This window comes from Dysidea avara, chromosome 3 (genome assembly GCF_963678975.1).
Source record: "Dysidea avara chromosome 3, odDysAvar1.4, whole genome shotgun sequence".
NCBI classification, from domain to species: domain Eukaryota; kingdom Metazoa; phylum Porifera; class Demospongiae; order Dictyoceratida; family Dysideidae; genus Dysidea; species Dysidea avara.
In genome coordinates, this window is record NC_089274.1 from 44,960,091 (window position 1) to 44,982,419 (window position 22,329).

Below are 22,329 nucleotides of genomic sequence, written 5' to 3' on the forward strand. Positions count from 1 at the left end.
CTTTGTGCATACCTTTGATTTCTTCCCCACTTATTAGGCCAGCTTACACAACTTTACTGTGAACCTTCACATTGTTTGACTTTCCCCTGATGTCTCTTTGTTACGCCAGCTGCCAGTCCAGTTGCTGTTATTTTAAAACTTTCCTTTTCTTTGAGTCTTTCTTCCTGAATGTTTGCTACTCAGTTCGCGCTTTCCTTTTTAGGAATCAAAATTCCGAGCAAAGTTCACCAATCTCTTTCACCAGTGTTTCCATGTTGCTACTCCTTCACTGTTCCCCAGAAAACTAGCAGAGCACAAAAGGTTCAAAAATATATATAGACCAATGTCACCTTTTGGGATACCACTATCTAATTATTTCTCCGTGGTACCACAGGTTTTTCTCTATTCCCAGACAAGCTCCCTGTAGGTCACAGCCTTAACTGTAATGACATACTGTATACTGAGAGTTCTCAGTGTATAGTGTACTGTATTTCCCTTTGATCATCACAATATAAAGTACTGAACACTATTATTGTTTAATAACAATGCCACCATCAGTCAAGACATTACCAAAACTACTACCATACACAAGTACAGTCTGTAACTTGAGAAAGTTACCTACATCAGTAGACTGACTAGCTTTATTATAATCATTAAACTTTTAAGCATTTAGTCAATCGACACTCTGTCTCATTGGGCCAGATGTTCCTACTTGTTTGTACAAGCACTTATCAAGTGAACACTACAAGAACCAGTTGTGAGTAGGTTTAGTGTGGTTTATACTGAATAGCAAACTTGTTTCAACATCCAACTACTGTACAGCTGTTAGAAATTTTTCAGTGACAAAATTTTTTTGATAAATATTTCCAGAAGGTAATTTTTGAGCATATTGTGTATGGCTTGGACTACAGAAGGAATAAATGCCATAAAAGAAGGGACTGCTTGGGAGACCCTGTATCTGCAGTGTAGAGATGGTGCCAATTGTCAGGGATGCCAACGTAGTGGCCTTAGCTGTCTATGGTATGTGGCAACCGCAGACTGAGTTGTTGATTGATGTTCATGCTGCAGACACTGACACTGGTGAGTTTTGCTCCAGAGGAAGTTCTGAGACGTACTGTTGTTGAGAAGTGACTGTATGAGAGGATTGCTGAGGAAGGAGTTTTACACCCTTTGTGTGCTATATGTGGATGGGATTAATAAGCACTGAATTCAGAGGTTTGAGTTGACAAATTTGTACTGAATCAAAATCTTCAAAGTATCCTGTTATGCTATGGAATATATATATTTTTTTACTATTAAACACAAAGCTATCAATAGTATGTATGTATAGCAACAACATTGCTGTAAGCAATGGAAGAAATTATTTACACTGCAAAATTGTACACCGTACATATGTAAGCCAAACCAACTATACATACCTATCCCCTCCACCCCCAAATAAAAAAATGCACAAACCTTTCAAGAACACTCACCTGTACTATAACAGCTTACTATTAAGCTTTCAAGGCATTTTATTACACATAGAGGATGGTAACACATAATATAGCACGCTTATAGGCATGCATAGACCATCCTTTTGTAAATGTGGAAGTATTTGATGCCATACAAAACAAAAGCAAAGCCGCAAATCAACATTTGTACATAAACATCAGGAGTTTTGTTCTAACAATCCCATAGTCTGTGTTACAAGAACTTAACTGTATAAGCATGTGTAGTCTATTATGTATATAAAGCTGAAATGCTATATGCCAGGCTATATGTCTAATAATTTACCAGCCCCTGCATGTAACAACTCAGGACTTGCTTGATAATAATCATCATCCTACCGACATGTCCCCAGTGTGTACTGTATAGGTTTTTAACCTACACTTTGTCTTCAATGAAACTTTTGCTATATTTTACTGCTCTTGTCCCTTACACTAACACAACGAGTGGCTCTTGTAGTAAACTAGTTTTCCAACTTGATATGCTAAATTAATTATCATGTTACTATAGCACTTCATCAACTAACATTACTTGAACAATGGTCCGCAACAGCACTTGAAGGTTCTCAAGACAAGCAACTTTTTAAGGAGATCACTCCAGAAATCAACCAACCAACAATTTATGAAGACTGTCATTCTCACCAAAAAGTCATTCTCAACTTGGTGAGCTTCACAGCGTTTTCACAACACAGGACTTCGATTAGGGTTCACTCTTTGATGCTATACAATTCAAAGAGTGCAGTAGTAAATGTCACATAGACAAATAGGTATGAAGCACACAGCCCATCGCATCAAATGCAATCATACATTTGTACATGACACAAGTAAAGATGACATAGTCTTGTAGGACGTGAGTGACAATATGATAGTATACGAGATGGAGCTTTATTCGTTTATTGTCAACTTTACCAAATAAGCACTGGATGGTGAACGCAGAAGGCAGAGCTTTGATATACGAGATGTAGCACTCTAATATAAACACAGTCTTTTAGAAGGGATTTTTTATTTTTTTTCCTTTCTTTGGCCCTTTTCTGTTTCACCTTATTGTTAGCTACTGTAGTTTAAGTAATCATTTAAAGTCTCCAGTTCTTGTTAGATTAGGTAATCCAAAGGCTGCAGCACATGTTGCTGTCAGACCTTCAGTGCTGGTCACTGTAAAGTGCTAATACAATACAATACAAAAGCCACTCACGAAAGAATATATCATCCATGCTAATAAGAGAATCTCGATTATCTTGTAACTATATTCTGTTTTGCTTTACTCCTAAATATTCTGAGTGATCGCTATACCTTGTGGAATATGCAAATATTAGAAAGGAGCCAGCTATTGGAAGTATCTACATATCAGTCATTAGATAAATCATTTAACAACAAATAATTATGTGCATAAGATCACATCAAATGACTCAGCACAGGCCAATGTATAGTAAAGTACTTCCAAATGTGACCAAAATTGTACACAAGAAAATACAATATTGTACACCTGTAGATTTCCTTGGCCTGGTAAGATACTCTGTGTGGTCCAGGAGTTCTATGGTGACTCCCGTAGTTTATGGTTGGACTATTACAAATGGCAGCTTATCCCAAAGAGAGTATTTTAAGTACATGTGTTGGTGGCGCATGTGTAATATGAAATGTTGCCTTTGTGTCTGAATAATCTGTACCAATTTGTCCGATATCATGATATAGATAACTCTAGTCTACACTGTACACAGTATATACAATAGCCCATAAGTGTTGCAAGTCATTTTGCAATACTTAAGGGTATTACACACACGTGTGATACACAATAGTATAGTCCTCATTAAAGACATGCTGTATGATTTAACTTCTAGCTTGAACTAATGGCATTGATAGAAATTATATACAATACTAGTTGTAGGGTACACATGGCATGGCTCAGTATCATTGTACACACACTAAATTGTGTTCACACAAGGTATTATGACATATGATAGTTGTGACATGACTTAATGTTAACTTGCATGACTAACACAACATATCAATGTTACCGATTCACTTGCTACAATAAAACAGTGGGTAATTTGGGACCAACTTATTTTCATACCACTGCATATTGTCTATTACCATTTCAAAACCTCACAACACATGCGAGAAAGTCATATACAATACAAATCAAGATTACCCTTATTTATATACATAACTACACAATTAATCTTATAGGGATACATCACCAGAAAATGGGACCATGCATGTCCTTTATTAGGACATTATTTTCTACATAATAGTAGCCACACCTGCTGGAAGAGCTGGACAATTTCGCAGACGACGCATTGAGCCCTCAGTGACTCCAGATCACAATAGTGTTGATCAGAGAGGAAGTACTCTCGCAGGACTGGAGTGTGCGTCATTGCTTGTATAATAGAGTTCATAAAACAAGTGTTGCCAAGATTGTGTAATCCACACAAACCTGCAGGGAGAGAAAATGCAGTACAAGTTAACAACAGAAATTAACAGTTACGTAGACAGTGGAAGTGGAACCTTTCTCTTCAAAATAAAAAAAAGTCAACACAAAACACTATAATCACAATAGGATCAGCTACACCTCTACGTATTTTTTTACTTACAGTTGCTTTGAAAGAGAACTATTCATAGACGGACAAAATTCTTGCCCAGAAATGTCCCTAATTAAGGGGCTCCACTGTATTCTATATATGGTCAATCAAATGTATTTGATTAGAGATTAGACAGTACCAGGGTATATAATGATCTGTTACATGGTAAAGTGGCTAACGTAATAACTTACAAATTCTGATACAACAGAGAGGCAGTGTTAGTCTGGCCTTGTAGCTGGTAAATATGGTCTATAACATTTTTTTCTTTCATGCAGCAAACACAAATTTTGTACTAAGAGTATCTAAACAAAAGCTTGTGAATAAAGCTTTTGGTTAAATATATGATATCCCTAACCTACATCATTATTGGCATTGAATATTGGTATTAATAAAACAGCATTTAAATAAACAAATTAACCCAAATCTTGGACGAAGGGCATTTTATCCCAATAAATGGAATACATACATTGAAATGCTAGCAATATCTCCAACATATTAAAACTTGTCTGTTAAGTGTTATATAGCAAGAGTAAATAATAAAGAAAGAATATCGAATGGAGAATAAATTATTACAAGGATATGTCAGTAATTATTCAGTTATATTGCTGTTAACAGTTAAACAAATAACAACTGGAATATCTATGGAATGACCCAACAAGGTTTCTACATTTGGAGGCCCAATGGGTAAGGCTACCCACAAGAGGTCATGTCATCTTGAGGGGTTCTAAATAGCGTAGAAACTGATGTCAGCTTGTTCTAATAAAATTTTTTCCCTAGACAAAGCAAGCGAAGAAAGAGCAAAGAAAGCAGCAAACTGTGACTTATAGTACAATATCAAGATTCATCTGGTCAAACCTTCAAGTTGATGGTGTTTACATGCACCACACCATGACATTGGTGTATCAAGAAGCTACTACACTTGCCAAATTGTCTTGTCCAGAGAGTAAGCTAACAAGTGGCAAACTGTGGATACTAGCATCAAGTGATAGCCTTCAAGATTATTGTGTCAGAACATTGGGTAAATCAACACTAATGATGCCTGTCTAGTTCAGAAAGTAAGCTGATAGTAAGGGCATTTGTTTTGGTTCTACCAATTTTTGTTTGACGAATGTAAAAAAAAAAAACAATCACGGGCTAGACCATAGGTTACTAAATATTTAGTATCCCTGCCACAGATTTCTATTGGATTTAGTAACCACAGACATCAAAGGAAATATTGCGTATTGGTTGTACACAGGGTATCTGATAAGCGCTCCATTGGCCCAGTGTGAACACAAAATGACCCACACAACTCATGGCTTCTGCTCCAATTTTCTCAGCACTAGTCCAGCTTTGTAGAGATGTCTGGGTTGGAGCAGTAGATGTCTGGGTTGGGCCTGTTTAACTCAGAGTCGAAACACTTATCAAAAACACTGGTTGTACAGTAGTTACAATAGCCAGTTTGCATAACATAAATATTTCTTTATATTGCTGTAAGTGGAGATGTCACTATATTTTATTAAGCACCACTTCAGCACCAAAGAAAATATATTCTTGGCTAAACAGGCGATACTGTACCCATTCAAACATCAAGTTAACAATGAACAAGGTAATTGTTTGGGGCTCCTACACAAGGGAACAATCATGCAGTACGTGGAAAAGAGAAGTGTTGGCTCAATGGAAGGTCTGAATTAATGTTCCAAATTGTTCAGTTTATGATGCATGAAAATAAAAATTATCTAAACAAAATTTTTGCTCTACCAAGAAATGGGCTACATCTCATTCATTACACTAAAAAATATAGTTCCTAATTTGTTATACAACACTTTGGGGTTAAATCAACAACACTCCACAAATTAATACACACATCAAAAACTCACATACACACAAATGGCTCTAAACTAACCAAGGCTAGAGTCAGGTTCTAGCCTTCTTCTCTTTGTGTTAATCTTCAACAATGTCGTCTGCTCTGCATTTGGCTCAAAGTGAACATAGCTGGGTTTCCAAGCAGACAATGCTACAAAAACCGAACCTCCTTAAAACAAAATCACACAGGAGCTCACAATTTACTTAACAACTATACTATGATTATTTATTTTATTTTATTTTCCAAAAATGTGCAGCCTCAGTTTGAGGATTAACGCACATATGAAACATGCATACAAAATGTTTTACAATATGATTGATTATGGGATTACTGATTGGTAGGGGAAAGTAATAATAATTTCAGTTGGTACTTAAAAAATTGTAATGATTGTTGTTGGATTAGGTCAGGTGGGAGTGAATTCCACAGTCTAATTGATCTAGGAAAGAATAAATTACTGTATTGATTGGTCCTTGCATAGATATGATGAAATCTTTGATCATGTCCTCTGGTGTTAGAAGTGACAGGGATTAAATCAACTGGGGATATATCAATGAGATTATGAACAATTTTGTAGAAGAGGGTGATACTAGATACTTGTCTGCGGTGTTCTAAGCTGGGAATGTTAAGGTCAATGAGCATGTTAGTTACGCTGCTGAAACGCGAGAAGCCAGCCATGATGAATCTGGCAGATTACATGCTTACTTATGATTACACTGTTACTGCATACACTGTACTGCACTGGTGTGTGTGTGTGTGTGTGTGTGTGTATGTGTGTGTGTGTGTGTGTGTGTATGTGTGTGTGTGTGTGTGTGTGTGTGTGTGTGTGTATGCATACATAATGCATGTACGTTTACGCTGTGTTAATATGGATATATTTTGTTGGACTGTTTACCTGATACTTGCCTGCCCCTCAGAGTCTGCTCAACTTCCTTCATGACAGCATCAATTCTTGAGTCATAGATATAATCCCGACACTCCCAGCAGTAAATATTGCCACACACCAACTCCACAGCTATATAACAAATATAGTTGGCAAAAATTTCTGTACAACTTTGAAATTCATGCTTGGTTAACAAAAAAGGTAGGACATTTAAATATTTTCAAAAAAGCAACAAAGGTTTCTATGTAACATAGAAGCACTACTGTCAACAACACATTAACACACATATCAACACACACATACAGCCATACCAAGCAAGTGCTCTGGGTGTTGTTCCACATGGGACTGCATGTGTGTCGACTTTCCATGGCAACCAAAATACACACAGGACAAGCAAGTGAGCAGTCTTGAATTATGAGAGAAACACACTTGACAAATACACAACCTCATCTAAAAACAAGACCGTACCACGTGGCGGTAGCATTTTAAAATACAGTCTTACCCGAATTTTTCTCGCTTCGTCTATAGGGGGCGGCTTAACTAGGTAGCGATAGATGGTGCGATATGAGTTGAATGTATTATCGTTCTTCAGAACGTATTCGTTGAAGTGAGAGCAGCCTTTACACAAGCTCTCCATACCGCAGGGAAAAACCCACTCTCGAACCTTTAGCCAAATTTTTTTTGAATCGACTCTTAGTACAAATTTGATGAGAATTGGATAACCGTGTAATCTTTGGAACAGAGTGAGTAGTATGGCATCGAGTATGGCAGGGATGCAAGGAGTCTCAGTGGCCGAGTGTTCCGACTATCTAACTCAGCATGGAATACAAGCCGCCATGAAGGAATGTTTGGAAAAACTGTGCCGTGAACGACCAGCCAATCCTTTTCGCTTCATGAAGGAATACTTCGCTCGTTTGGAGCCACCGGTACATAAAAAAGAAACGAGTATTGATTTGTTCTATCCGTATTACAGGAGTTCTTTGGGGAGTCTCAACAACAACCACGTAGTAGCGACCAGAACCGGACAGCTAGCCCGGACGATACGGTAATGGAGACTCAACAGTACACTCGAGGCCGTAGAAAAGCTATTAGCGGTGCCGTGGTTACTGAAGAACAAGCCTCTAGCTACAAGAAAACGGTATGACTACTTAACTAATCTTTTAAGAGGTGTTTAGTTGTTTGTTTTTGTGTGTTTAGGTTGTACCAAAGGACTTCAAAACTACTGAAGCTCTCAAAAAAGCTGTGGAAAATAACATACTTTTCACCCACCTTGACGATAATGAGAAGGCGTAAGTGTTCACAGATGTGAAGTAGCTTATTATAATATTTGTGCGTGTTCTAGTGACATATTTGATGCCATGTTCAATGTCAAGCACAGTGCAGAGGAGATTGTTATTCAACAAGGTATGATTATTAAGTAAACACAGCATTAAAATTATTTATGTTTCCTAATTTGATGATGTCATTTTACATCACGTCCATATATGGCTTTCCTCACATTTGTGTGGCCTCTCTCTTAAGGTGATGAAGGAGATAACTTCTATGTTATTGATAGTGGGGAAGTGGAGGTAAGCCTTACAAACAGGATGAGGGAGTATGTCCTGATATTCAAGCTAATCTTTGTTTTGTTTAATATCTTACCTTACAGATCTATGTTAACAAAGAGTTTATGGGCTTGATTGGACCAGGAGGTAGCTTTGGAGAATTGGCTTTAATTTACGATACCCCTCGTGCTGCCACTATTACAGTAAGCTGTCAGGTTGTTACAGTGACCTTTAAATGTGGTTATCCTTTAGTGCAAAACTGATGTTAAACTCTGGGCCATTGATAGAGACACTTATAAGAGGATTCTGATGGGTAACACCATCCGTAAGAGAAAGCTGTATGAGTCATTCTTGGGAAAGGTGTCCATCTTGGAATCACTGGACAAATGGGAACGGTTAACAGTGGCCGATGCCCTAGAACCTGTCCAGTTTGATGATGGACAGTGTATTGTTAAACAGGGTGACTCTGGGGAAGACTTCTTTATTATTGTTGAGGTAACCATATGACAATTAGTATCATCCGTTTCATTATGGTCTGTGCAGGGCAAGGCTGTAGTGACACAAAAGAAAAGTGAGGATGGTGAAGAATTTGAAGTTGGACACCTTGGCCCATCAGATTATTTTGGTAAGAGGTTCACATTAAATTGTGATAACCAACCTGCTAGTTTACGCTATGCAATTGATGTGCAGGTGTCATTTTTAGAATTGCCTATAGTTTTTAAGTATTGAACCACATTTGGATCATTCTGATACATTTAGGGATTGTAAAGTTAGTTGGTTTGTGCATATATTCAAACCGGATTCCCTGTAATATAGTTACCAGATTACAAATTGTTATAGCGTGGTATTTTGTTGTTTCCTTGTAGGAGAGATTGCACTGTTATTGAAGAGGCCCAGAGCTGCCACTGTCAAAGCACGTGGCTTGTTACGTTGCGTCAAACTTGATCGTGCTCGATTTGAACGTGTGATGGGACCCTGTGTAGACATATTGAAGCGAAACATCAACCAATACAACAGCTTCGTCTCTCTAGTTGTATAGGACAATCCCTAATTAACTTCACACTATTATTATTATTGTATATTCACTTCCTACATATAACATGATGGTATTATATTATTCATCGTAATAATTATTTTATTTGTTTCCTTTGACGAAGCCATCTTATAGCATCACGACGTCTTCTCTTATACTGGTCTTTGAGGTGTGTTCGCTTCTCTGGCCATTTTGCTTCTAATTCTTCCAAGCTACATATACGATGGAACTTTGTTTCTGGTGCATCCAGTCTATTTCTGAGTTCTGTGGAGTTGGAATGAAAGAAAAACAGACTAGTTCTTTTCTGTACATCGCTGGTAGAAGGATGGTCTGGGGTATCTTCCTCTGTACTAGAACTATCTTGGTCATCATTTTGGAGGGCATTTAGCCAGCTGGGTGTCTTTGTTGTACCTGCAGCAGTTTTGGAACCATTCACACCTTTAGGAGTACTAGTGGTGAAATTAAATGTGTATCCCTCACCATCTGTCCTTAGTGCGTCCTTTAATGTGTTATTCACACTGTAGTAATGATCTTGTGATATTACAGGCTTGGGTGCCTCTTCTGCTTTCTTTGTCTCAGATGGAGTAACAGTTGTATTCTCTGTAACAATCTTAGTCTTTTTTGTCTTAGCTGGTGGTGGCTTCTTTTCAAGTAATTCACTGTCAGCTGCAGATGGGTCATATCTTTGTAACTCGATCATACCACCATGTTTTCTTGGTGTCACTACTGATGAAGCATTACCAAACATTTCATTTATAAGTTCAAGATTTCTTTGTCGTTCTTTCTTCAGTTCATCATTGTCACTAATAAGTGAAGTGTCTTCTTGTTCAACTGATGCTTCGTCTTCACTGTCTGATAATGAGCTCTCACTGCTGCTGCTCAAGAACCGTTCATCCAACTCAAATCTCCTGTCCCAACCAATTTTCTGCTGTAATTTAAACAATTTGGCTCCCTCTTTGCCTTCAAATTGTGGCCGCACTACATCATTATCATCATCACTTTCAGAGTCACTGCCAAATAAGGGCAATGAAGTTTTTCCCTTGGGATTTTCACTGGAGCTTTCATCTGTACTTGATTTAGCCTCTTCTGGCTCAAACACAATATGGCTGTTTGCTTGGGGTTCATCAACAATCCTTGGCTTGTTACGTTGCTCCTTAGATTTCTCTAAAGCTTTCAACCTCACCTTATTAGACGCATTTCTCTTAGAAACCTTGTCCTCTTTAATCTTCTTAGCAGGTGGACTGGTTTCAGAGGGTACATTACATGGCTCGCTAACTGGCTCAAGGTCCCAACTCAGATCATTTACACTAACTTGATCAGTGGCTAATGATTGAACAGCAAATTTTTTGACTTTCTTAGCATTCTTCTTCAAGTTGACATTTAACAAACGTTTACCATCCTGGGATTTGACATGAAGTTCTGAAGCAATAGTAGGGGGTGGTGATGATACCTTTGTTGGTGTCTTGCTGATTGCAAGCTGCTGTCGTTCATCTTTCAAGCAATTTAGAAAGTTTTTCTTTGCAGGTTCTATTATCATCTGGCTACCCTTCCATTTGGCCTTACTGTACAGTGACACACACTTGCGATAGCTAGCATCTGTGAGTGAAATGTCCAAGTATGCAAAACACTTGGTTGGAAAACCTTCTCGACCTTTAACTAGCTTCTCTACAGAAGACACGACACCAAATGCTTCAAATCTTTGCTTTATTTCATGTTCACTAGCCTCAGGAGGTATTCCTGATATGAACAGTCTTCTGTTTTGCTCCATCTAAACCCACAATCGAATCCTATCCTAGTCTGTTACTTTTAATTGTGGGTGTAAGTTGCACGTGTTCACAATGCTGCCTCGAGACCAGGTAAGTAAATCATCGTATAATTGTACTAATACTTGTTGGGTTAGGTGGTGCGGGCTATAGAGGCACTACAGAAATATGATGCACATAAACCTTGCGATAAAAAGCCACGGAGTTTGTTTGATGATGAATCATCACGTGTGCTGTTACAGTTTGCACTGAAACTAATTCCACCTGGTAGGCGGAATGCCACAAAAATGTGAGTGACTACCCAACAATTTTAGCACTAATGTATTTGTTGTTTCACCACAGTACCCTACCTCACACGCTGTTCACTTCAGATCACACAGTGTGCCTGTTTACAAAAGCTGATAAAAAGGAAGCAGTGAAACTATTAGAATCGAAAGGTGTCACAGGGATTACTAAGGTAGCATTAAGTACGTGCCATGTTTGAAATGCACGCTGGAATTATAGGTAATTTCCATCAGCAAATTACGAAAGAAATACAAACCTTTTGAGGCAAAGAGACAGCTGTCTAGCATGTATGACATCTACCTGACTGATGTGAAGATATATCATCTGCTGCCCCAACTGCTTGGAAAGAAATTCTATGAGAAGAAAAAGTGTGTTATTTCTGATCTCCACTATTCCAAATGTCATTGAGTTGCCCTGATTTCAGGGGGTTAATATAATATGCATAATAATAATACTAATGGGACCTTGAACCGAATTATTAAGGTGTCCTAGAAAACATAATGCCCATATAGTCCCACTTACATTTTCAGCACAGAGTTTATCAATTACAGATTATAACGTCCATGCTGGGGTATACTGTCAATAGGCCACCAGTTATGACAGTACCCGGGTGGAATGTGAAGTCCCCTTTTCAGTTTGACCGCCTATCTCCCAGCTAAGCACCTGCGCTGAAATATATAGAGTAGTCTGGCTATCACATTGTCTAAGAAGGGCATACCGATTACAATGATCTAAATGTTTGTGATTGTGGTCCTGATCCAAGGTGTTCCATGTTGTAACAGCACCATATTTGGTGTAGTAGGCTCTTAGTATAATGTAATTCAATATAGCATACAACACAGTGTGGTATTCAGTGTAACTTAATACATTGTTGCTTGTAGGAACTTCATGTTAATCTGCAGTACGAGTTTTGTTGTTACCAAATCTTATGTAAAATGATAAAATATTTATGATTAATGCCATACAGTATGGTAGTACTGTATATTAGGGATCATGAAGGTTTGCATTCCAGTCTCGCAATACCTTCATGGTGCCTTGGCAGTATATGAGTTGGATTGCCCATGCAGAAATTCTAATAGAGCACACACACCAACAAACATCTTGGATAGCATTATTCAACTCAAAACGACCCCCTGGTAGTTGTAATCAAGCCCAAAAGTCTTTAATGCTACCCAAAATGATTCTTTTGCAGTGGAATTGACTGACTGATGAGTATAACTGAATAACAGCTAAGGCTACTGGCTTGATTTTTCCACTGTAACAGCCCGTTTACACTAGCCACCTAGTTTGAACTACCGCCGTTATCTTGGATCAGAGCCATTTCCAAGTTAGTGTAAACGCATACCATATCGAACCAAACCGTGTTAAACCGCTCTGGAGTGGACCTGCTAGGGTTGGGGGTCTAGTTCACTCCACTTACCCAGATGCAGCCATGCAGTTTGACTTGGTTCTAATAAACGGAATAAAAATACAGAAAACTACAGCTAAAATGGTGACTGTAATGATGAAATAAAGCAACAGCAAATTTTTTAGGTGACGATACGGAAGGACAGCCTCAAGAACAACACAAGGACTCAACAAACAGGTACATGTGTGAATGAATAGTTAACTAACTCCACAGAATTGAGAGGTTGCCGCCAACACTTAAGACGTATCATGCCTACTAACCTGGTGTGAACAGAGGGCACAAACAATCTCTACTTCGATGAAACTTATGATTGTGAGGTTAAGTTTTTTTGCTGGTTGGATCGGGTTTGGCCTTCTTAGTATAAGCAGTGCTCAAAAATCGATCTGGATCACACTGAATTGATCTCATTCAGAGCGATATGTAGTAAAAACAGGCTGTTAGATTTCATCCCAACAGGTGTCATTTGGCATACCACAGTATGTACAATGCATGCATCATGGACTTGCCTTTGTCCTCCTTTGTGTCCCTTTTCTTTTGCTGAGATAGCACAGAGGTGGTGATATGTGGCACCACATTATGGTTTCCCTTTGCTGATTATTGCATTTGTAACAAAAATCATTTTCTGTAACGACTGGATTGCTTGCACTTCTTGTACTGTTCTTGTGTAACGGGCCAACCATAACTGAAAATGAAGTAAAATGGATGCTTCACTTTTCGGTAATAGATAGTTGGGGTGTGTAGAAACTTATTTTGATATGTCTTACACCATTCTTTCTTTAATGTGGTATGTATGGGTTTGCCAGTCATAATTATGTTACAAAAAATGTCAAAAAGTAAACAAACAAGTACTAAGAATTTTTAAAGTTTAATAGTCGTGAAACAAAGGAAGTTGTTAGAGGAGGTACAACATGTTCAAGTGAACCATAGAATTTATACAGAGAAGATGCTATTGCAATGTACCAATTGAAAACCTTTTGCGTGCCTATCCATGACATTCTGCTATGCTGTCGTGCCCCAACATACTGTACACCAGACAATTTACAGTCTACCTTGCAATCCTCCAACACCCTAATAAAAATGTAAAGTTACATGAATTCTTTCTGATGGTGTTTATTTTGTGTTGTACCTCCTCTGGGAGGGCCTACTACACCTGTATATATATATATATATATATATATACCAGTGGACATTTACTCCCTCATCTATTTGTATGGTCCTTATAATCCTAATTTTTCACTGTAATTGTAATGTTAGTCTGTGTTGCTGATCATTAGCAACTCGAAGTGAGCAAGGTAGAAACTATAATACTTTGTTGTACTTTTTTGCTTGTATGAATGCACATCTAACAGATGTCTTTTACTTGCAGGTTCCCTACAGCTGTCAACATGCACAAATCTGATCTGCAGTCAGAGATCCAGTCTGCCATTACTGCTGTATACTTCTATATTGGGCGTGGCTCATGCATGTAAGTAGCTGCAGCAAGTAGCCACACCCCTGCATTACCATCCATTCTCTCACTAGCTCTATTCCTGTAGGCAGAGTGGACTTCACCTGCGACCAACTAGTGGAAAATGTCTTGACTGCTACCGATCAAGTCACCCATAAAGTTTCAACTGATAATATTCAGAGTATCCACGTTAAGACTTCAGACTCTGTTGCTCTTCCTTTAGTTAACTGTCTCCCTCCAGCACCCAGTGTAATAGATGTGACCCCAGTAGCTCCTGGTAAGAAGAGAAGGCTGAAAGTTGATGATGAAGATGATCAGGTTGAAGAAACTGAGCCAATTCCAGTGAAGAAAGCTAAAGTAGCTACCAAACCAAAGTTATCTACCAAACCAAAGTTATCTACCAAGCGTGTCAGAGGAAGTGTAGTAACTAGGAAACTACCTGGCAAAAGGAAGCAAAAACGATAGAATAAATGAAATGTATTTTAGTATTTCATATTTAATACGAATTTGTGTAATTCAAAAATATTTACGTATTTGTCGACACCTTTCGAGGGCTTGATGGCGGGAGAAGAGAAGCCCTCAGAAAAGCCTAAGGTGGACGAGCCGGTGACGGAGGAAGACTCTACATGGCTGGACGCACATTACGATCCCGTCGCGTCGCTAAACACGTTCACTTCGTGTATGGTGTTAGAGGATCTGAATTGTGATGGCGACCATAAGGTATTCTCTGAAGTCTTATGTTCAATAGGACCACAATACTCGTGCAAAATTATAACGGCATGTGTGTTTATGGCTGCAACTGCTACGTTTGTGTAGCTGTTAGTTGGAGACTTCGGTAGTGGAGCATTTGATGCCAAGATAAAAGTTTACGGAGGTGTGTGTTGTATGCTCGTAACCACTCTGTGACATCAACCTGTCCACAGGAACTAGACTAGTTACAGAGATACAACTATTAGACCTACCCACTGCAATATGCACGTTCTATATCGACACTACAGAGCCACACACTCCTGGTAAGTGGGTGTGTCATTTTCTGTCCTATTAATTCTGCTATGGTTACAGTGGTTGCTGTGGCATCTGGTTCACTAATATACATATTCAAGAACATGCGTCCTTATTTTAAGTTTAACTTGCCAACATTAGAGGTATGCAAAGGTTGAAGTGAACACATGACATCATGTTTGTTATTTGTGTTCTAGGTAAATCAAAAGGAAAAGGAGTTATGGATGCTTGCTAAACAGGTGTGTGTATTATGTATATTGAGTGTATGTGTACGTGTGTGCTGCCAACCTCCTTGTGGTGGGCCTGGTAACACTCACTTGTTGGTGGTATGACTAGTAGCAGTACTATCCTGACTATGGTGGAGACCAGGTACCCTAGCATAGCAGTTCTTACATCATGCATACACAATACTACACATCATTGTAGGAGGAGTAGGTTTAGATTTGCTGAATTGATTCAGGGATAGGGGTTGGGTTGGAGCAAGGATGAGGAATGCTTCTCCGGACAAGCAGTGTCCAGTCACTGTGGTTGTTTCCTTGAACTAGACTCATTCTACCGACACAGCTGTACTGATGTACATGTCAGTATTACCTCACAAGCTAGTAACAGGATGGGTGGATGCCCACATCTTCACCCCATCAGAGATGGTACAACCTCCTGCAGGGTACTAGTCCTACTCCCAAGTCTGGACTACTCTTGAGTAGTGCATGGTGACCTGGACCATGTTACAGTGTGTGTGGGGGTTGAGTTCTGTTAAATGCTTTGTTTTATATACAGGAAAGAATGGACCCAGTGGAGTTATATGAACAATTAGGAACATTAAAGTTAGCCACGCTTGTTAAGTTTATAACTCACCCCTCTTCTATAGGGAGAATAACTCTGAGGGAGTTCCCCTGACTGTCCGAACCCACAGGTGAGTGTGTCTACATATTGAAAAGCACAGAATATGAATTCAACATGAACTGTAATTAGTATTACAATGTTGTATAATGTGATAATTCAATATTGAGGCCAGTTGCTTTGCCCAAGATCAAGGAATTGTGACTGTTCTATTAGAAAAGGTGTCCAGTGTTTTGAGGTATTCTGATCTTACGGGTCAGTTCGTTGCTAAGGGATGTCAGTTCTAATTACAAGAGTAAAATATTGTTTGTACTGTGTTATTTATGAAAATTCCTATACTTTAGTATATTAAAATTTTCAACTGGTGCTGTTGCTCTGTTTTACTTGTTCTAGATTGCTTAATTTATCACTGGAGGATGCTTTGTCGTTTGTGTCAGTGTTCAAGCACAGTCCCCTTAAAAGGGATACAATAGTAACTTCGATGACAACGCTACAGAAAGATCGCAGTGAGCCTGGGGCTGTTTCTTGTTTGCTAGTGACAACTGAGAATAGAGAAATCTTTATGTTTGATCCACAAGCTTTCACTATCCTAGTCAAGGTGTGTGTTTGTGTGTGCATGTGTATTGTTATTCACATCATCATTAATCTCAGATGACAGTACCAGCAGTTCCAGTGTTCATCACTGCTAGTGGTCTGTGTGATGTTCAGTACACAATCTCTGTAGCCTGTAGAGATGCTTTCATCTATACATTCAAGAAGTAAGCTAATGACACACACTGTTGTATATGGATGCGCACACACACACACGCACACGCACACACCACACACACGCACGTGCACTACACACATACATACAAGTACTTATTATTCTCAGGGGAAATAATACACCCAAATATCAGTTTGCTCCTGGAGCTCAGTCATGCGGTCTTGTTCGTGTTGGTAAAAACCTCATCATCGGCCTAGCCAACAAGACACTAGCGTGCTACACACCAAGAGTAAGTTGATCAACTTGACCAAAATGTTCATCTTGATATCGATTACTGTAGGGTAAATACTTGTGGAGTGTTGGTCTTCCTGATTTGATCACTACAATGGCGTTGATGGACTACCAATCAAAAATGTTCCAAGCAGGTTAGGTTGGGCATAGATAATAGAGTAAAGGGATAGGAAACGCAATAACGTGACGTCACAAAATACGTACATTTCTATTGGAATTCCGTGTAGTACGTCACGAACATACTCGTTACGCTTGCTGCGCTTGTATCAAAGAGAAACAAATTGTTGTAACGACAGAATTTTGTAACCAACGACTGTGAAACTTCGCTACAGTGAACTCAAGTAAGTAATCGAGGGAATTAGGATGGTACCAACCCTCAAGGAAGTTATACGCAAAAGTAAAGGAGATTGAAAGTGAAAAAAACGGCCCAAAAATTACTTTAAACCACTTTACTTTCTTCGTAAATATATTCTATCCTTTTAACTGTGATAAACCTATTCCTTACCATTTAACAGAGGGAACCAGAGGAAATATCGGAGCAAAACAGGAACTGTTGCTTGAAGAAACGACTAAGTATCTTCCATTTTTAACCAAAAGTTTTAACCACCTTGCAGTACAACGCAACGGTAAAAGACTGTGTTGGTGACACGCCTAGCTTACCACAAGATTCGAAAGTGGAACCGGCTATAAAAGAAGCGGTATGGACGAGCCATGAAGGTACGATGAGCGAAAGTGTGACAGCGTGTAACAATCACGGTTAATGCGATACGCTTTGTTACAAAATCTACGGTCTGAATTCTCTCGCCAAAATCTCTCACATAGGCCTAAATACTTACTGTAGTCTGTTGGATTACTATTTACGCTGCTTAGAACACTAATTCTCACAAAACTGTCTTGTCCTTTCAAGTCACGCGTAACGGAAATCAAACCGGAAATCGCTTGCGTTTCCTATCCCTTTACTCTATTATCTATGGGTTGGGGGACTATCCCTCATAAATATGTAACCATCTATTGTATGATGTAATAAATTGTTTCTCTACAGTTATAGTATCCCTGAAGAATTATGAGGTTCGTATCTACAAAGACAAATATCTCGTTAACACAATTAAAACAGACGTGAGTTTCTCATGTTCTTACACTACCCTAATTATTGATCTCCATGCAGGATGTAGCTGTAGGACTTCAATTTGGACAGTTTGGGAGGGAAGATGGAGTGCTCACTATGGTAACACAAAATGGATGCCTCATTGTTAAGATTCTAAAGCGAACTGTTATGTTCGAGGAGAAGGATCCTATTCCAGGTAAGCTGCAATATATAAAACCTTTAGCAGTTTGAAAGAATACTACTTATTGTGAAGTTCTATGATTACTTTTGTGAAGTTCTATGATTACTTTTGTGAAGTTCTATGATTACTTAGCTACCACCTCTTTAATAAGACTGCCTTACCAAGTAAAGTCCTAAACTTACCACATACAAAAATTTGATTTTCAAATTTATTTAGTCATGATGCAATGTGATCTCTGCCTGCTCTATTAGGGGATTTAGTGTTTTTAATTGACTGAGTTCTTTATTTTTATCTATCAAGGGGGCTGCAATCACTGATGTGTGATCTGTTTCAGGCCCCCCTCATGCTCAGTCCACTAAACTGAATATTCCTAAGAAGACAAAGTTGTTCGCAGCAAGCACGATGAGAGAACGAGAAATGGGTGCTGGTAAGCAACACTGCATCTTGTGTGTATAACAGGACGTAACATTATACAGCTGTTACAATCCCTATTCTGGAATACTTCCACTTCTTTGCATTTGAATTGTGATCAGGCTTATCCCTTATTTGTATCTGTTAGGTATTTGTCTTTTATTTTATTCCCATAAAACATTTGAGGGCAATCTACTGTTGTTAAGCAGTGTACTGGTATTTTGTTTCTTTCACACAGCGATGCATCAACTATTCCAAAAGGACTTATACTCACTGAGGTTGGATACAGCAAGATCCTACGTCAGGAGCTTAGCAACCAGTATGGCTCCCATGACAACCAGTCAGGGTGCTTCATACAAGATCTCCGCACAGGTGACAACATATAAATTAACACCCACAATCAATCTGTAACACGTCAGGTACAAGGCATTGGCCCACTATTTCAACTGACCGTTGGGGTGGAAGCAATGTCACGGCAACAATCAACCACTAATCTATGTCTAGTGTTCCAATGGGATGAGACACTCTACTCATTGAGTAATAAGATCATACAGGTTTGTTATCAGTGGTCCATAGCATGTCAGTGTTATCTGTATTGTTAGCTGGTTAAAGGATTTTATTGTTAGTTGACATGTTGCATCTACCATTGTGTTCATTTGGTTCTTTTATGTGAATACACCATGAACCGGACAATAACAATGCTTGTGCTTAAAAAATTTTCGATCCAAATAATTTTGGTGATCAAAAATTTAGTATAAATAAAATGATATCAGAGGAAAGCTGGATTGTTTGACAAAGATTGCCGCTATGCTAGCTAACTCAGAACACTAGTATCTCTGTCAGTTCTAAGACTTGACATTGATGTAGCTAAAGCAATACTATGCTAGTTGAACATAAGCTGGTGAAAACAAGGTTAGTCACTGTGTTGAAATGCCCATAACTTCATATATGTCCCAACGGAATTTCCTTGTGGGTGGCTATTTACATTTTGTTAATTGTAAAAAAAATAATTTGTTTTTTTGATAGCAACCTGATTTAGATGCCTGTTATCATGAACACTAGTTTTGGTGTTGTTCTGTATACTTAGCTGGTCCCAAGGAGTACATAATATTACACAAGTTCAAGTTTTCTATTGTAACCTGATATAAAGACGTGTTGAGACTTTAAAGTTTCAGAAGTAGAAACCCTATGTGGCATGGAAATAACATGTTTGTAACCTGGTAACTTAGCAACTACCCTGTAGTCAGACCACTTAGTGCTGTGACCAAATGCATGCAATGAATTAGTGTTCAAAAGACAATTCCAGCTGCAGCTACTGTGAATATCATATGAGATGATTGTCACATTAGATATGATCATAACTGTTGCATTCTTTACCTTATATGGCAGGAACTTTTAGAAGTGATTAAATTTTATTGATGTTCACTTACTGAAATCATTCATCACATTCCCTCCAGTGGTCTGTCATGTATGCACGTAGAACAATGGTTGTACTGTTAAACACACAGAAGCAAGTTCATTGTTATATCCAGCTACATGTGACCTTATTACAGAGTGACCTTATACATTATTGTTGGTCTTATCTTAACAGGTTCCACTGCTACTTCCCTCCATCTTGTACTCCTTTAAAAACACTGTGGAGTGTTTGGATGATTGTGGTCGATCTGATGTCATTAAGGTGTGTATGTCATGTCATGATTTTGAGGTGTGTTGACTAATCTCTTGTTTGTCCTGTTCTACAGGTTTTTCTCCATTCCCATGGCAACCCGGTTCCCTTAGTAACTGCAAACATTGACATGCCAATCAGTGAAAGTGTTGTATTTGTATAGTGTGTGTGTAATGGCAGGTACATTCTTCACAGAATTCATCTGTTTTTAGCTGCAGCGTTTTGTGCTACAAATATTAATTTAGTAGCTGGGTCAACAGTACAGTATGTGACTGGTCATGTGAGCACGTGGGCACTTAAAATTGTGTACATTGGCAGTGCAGATATTTTGGTAAAAATATGAGTGATTGAGTATATGAATAGCGCCCACATGCCAGTAGGTCACATGACACATGGAACCTCATCCAACGGTATCTCAATACATAGCATCAAAATTGAGAGATCTCATGATCATCTTTGTGAATAGATCATAAAGTTTATTGGTGTGGACGTTGTTAAGTAGAATAACCTGTCAGATTATCCATACCAAGCACTCAGTCACAAATCTAAAATGTGGTCCCAGAAAAGACACGGGATCCTCAAAGTGTTTTAGATTCCCCGTTCTGACTGCTCTATTAGAGTATTACTGATAACATTAATATTGTTTGTTGTATTGACATACCACAGAGTATTGTGAACAGATCAGCTGTAAGCCTGGACCTTTTGTGTTGTTCATGAGCTGGGCGAATCATAGTAGTTAGTTTCATTCAGGTTAACTTGCTCCTAGGTAGCAACATGACTAGCAGGATTAGTTTAGCCTGTATTCCCTAATAAATTTCATTACCTTCATGGTTCATGCAATGCAAGTAGTTACAGTTTTATTAAACGAATACTTGAAAATTTGTAAGTGCAATAGACAGCATGGTGCTTATGGTTAATGTACTTTGGAAAGATTACTTTTGTGATCAGTGACATCAGCCATGACAATAATAATAGACTTGGCTTCTTCCTCAGTAAAGAAACTCATCACATCAAAGCATGCTATCCATGCTGGTTAAAATAACATTATGTCAGAATTTTGATACAATCTTTCCTATAGCAAAATATAGCTAATATGCCATGTTAACATAAAACTTCAACCTATAGCAAGCTCCAGTGTGGTAGGGTCATGACGTTACATTGATCACTTTGTACCACTGCTGACTAGTGTGAACAGAACAAGACCTTCAAATCACACAGTATTCTAGGACAAACACGTTAGGTTTGGCTTTTTATTTCTGAATGTAATCCTCTTTATTGCAGCAAAATGGACCAAAAATTGTCAAAAGGTGTCCATAATAATAGACCAGGATGTTCACTGTATCAATACAATTGGAGCACTAGTTTTCTATAGAGTGAGAATGCTGTGGTGGTATCTTTTATACTAATAATTTAGTGCATGCAAACTGAATGTTCTATTAGAGTATTTTCCAACTATTGTGTCATAATATTATGTTCACATTAGGACAGAACTTTAACTGCAGGTTCTATTTTACAGCACATGCTTGAATACAAACAGATTTATTTGCTTTTCACACTTGTATTGGAGAAAACTCTTATTGACAGTCTTCAGATAGTGGATGTAGTATAATTTTCTTCTGATAATCTAGAGAAGGCTCAACAGAAAGTTGTAGTTTATCAAAATATTTCTCAGAAAGTGTACATTTGATGATATCTTGTAATTAAAAATCATGAATGTAACTCGTCAAAATTGACTCATTAAATGCTGCTGAAAACCCTGGACCAAGTGTACTTATGGGCATTGCAATGTATTTGGACTAAATACAAATACACTGAAATACAATTGAAAATTCCGTATAGTGGGTTTTTTCAAGGGGGACATTATTTTGTGACTTTTGCAGAT

At 38.3% G+C, this 22,329-nt stretch overlaps 5 protein-coding genes across 6 annotated transcripts in view; 3 read left to right on the forward strand and 2 right to left on the reverse strand.

The window, feature by feature from the left end:
• LOC136251210 (ubiquitin carboxyl-terminal hydrolase 22-like) overlaps nucleotides 1-7,850 on the reverse strand; it is a 32,682-nt gene extending 24,832 nt beyond the window's left edge. The window contains exons 1-5 of one of the 2 annotated variants that reach the window (XM_066043622.1): nucleotides 7,268-7,850; nucleotides 7,077-7,215; nucleotides 6,778-6,897; nucleotides 5,925-6,053; nucleotides 3,722-3,894 (exon numbers count right to left, since the gene is read on the reverse strand). In XM_066043622.1, the coding sequence (XP_065899694.1) occupies nucleotides 3,722-3,894; nucleotides 5,925-6,053; nucleotides 6,778-6,897; nucleotides 7,077-7,215; nucleotides 7,268-7,402 (696 nt within the window). In that variant the 5' untranslated portion in view covers nucleotides 7,403-7,850. The remainder of the gene's footprint in view (nucleotides 1-3,721; nucleotides 3,895-5,924; nucleotides 6,054-6,777; nucleotides 6,898-7,076; nucleotides 7,216-7,267) is intronic. The other variant, XM_066043623.1, reaches the window with a different exon arrangement.
• On the forward strand, nucleotides 7,449-9,461 carry LOC136251214 (cAMP-dependent protein kinase type I-alpha regulatory subunit-like). The gene is made up of 9 exons (XM_066043627.1): nucleotides 7,449-7,691; nucleotides 7,739-7,903; nucleotides 7,963-8,054; nucleotides 8,108-8,169; nucleotides 8,287-8,333; nucleotides 8,414-8,512; nucleotides 8,562-8,804; nucleotides 8,853-8,934; nucleotides 9,176-9,461. Exons 1-9 carry the CDS (start codon nucleotides 7,518-7,520, stop codon nucleotides 9,346-9,348), a joined length of 1,137 nt encoding a protein of 378 aa, XP_065899699.1. The 5' UTR covers nucleotides 7,449-7,517; the 3' UTR covers nucleotides 9,349-9,461.
• LOC136251209 (probable RNA-binding protein CG14230) lies at nucleotides 9,175-11,154 on the reverse strand. Its single transcript, XM_066043621.1, has one exon. It carries the CDS (start codon nucleotides 11,108-11,110, stop codon nucleotides 9,440-9,442), a length of 1,671 nt encoding a protein of 556 aa, XP_065899693.1. The 5' UTR covers nucleotides 11,111-11,154; the 3' UTR covers nucleotides 9,175-9,439.
• LOC136251217 (ribosomal L1 domain-containing protein 1-like) lies at nucleotides 11,109-14,770 on the forward strand. Its single transcript, XM_066043629.1, has 6 exons — nucleotides 11,109-11,198; nucleotides 11,243-11,394; nucleotides 11,448-11,562; nucleotides 11,610-11,758; nucleotides 14,165-14,263; nucleotides 14,320-14,770. The coding sequence occupies exons 1-6, from the start codon at nucleotides 11,181-11,183 to the stop codon at nucleotides 14,708-14,710; spliced, it is 924 nt and encodes a 307-aa protein (XP_065899701.1). The 5' UTR covers nucleotides 11,109-11,180; the 3' UTR covers nucleotides 14,711-14,770.
• Nucleotides 14,767-20,664, forward strand: LOC136251208 (Bardet-Biedl syndrome 1 protein-like). The gene is made up of 18 exons (XM_066043619.1): nucleotides 14,767-14,965; nucleotides 15,062-15,119; nucleotides 15,169-15,258; nucleotides 15,308-15,390; nucleotides 15,445-15,486; nucleotides 16,025-16,071; nucleotides 16,116-16,160; nucleotides 16,481-16,685; nucleotides 16,739-16,845; nucleotides 16,962-17,082; nucleotides 17,134-17,218; nucleotides 18,127-18,200; nucleotides 18,250-18,385; nucleotides 18,705-18,797; nucleotides 19,020-19,153; nucleotides 19,201-19,335; nucleotides 20,373-20,459; nucleotides 20,524-20,664. Exons 1-18 carry the CDS (start codon nucleotides 14,804-14,806, stop codon nucleotides 20,608-20,610), a joined length of 1,791 nt encoding a protein of 596 aa, XP_065899691.1. The 5' UTR covers nucleotides 14,767-14,803; the 3' UTR covers nucleotides 20,611-20,664.
• Nucleotides 20,665-22,329: the final 1,665 nt, after the last annotated feature.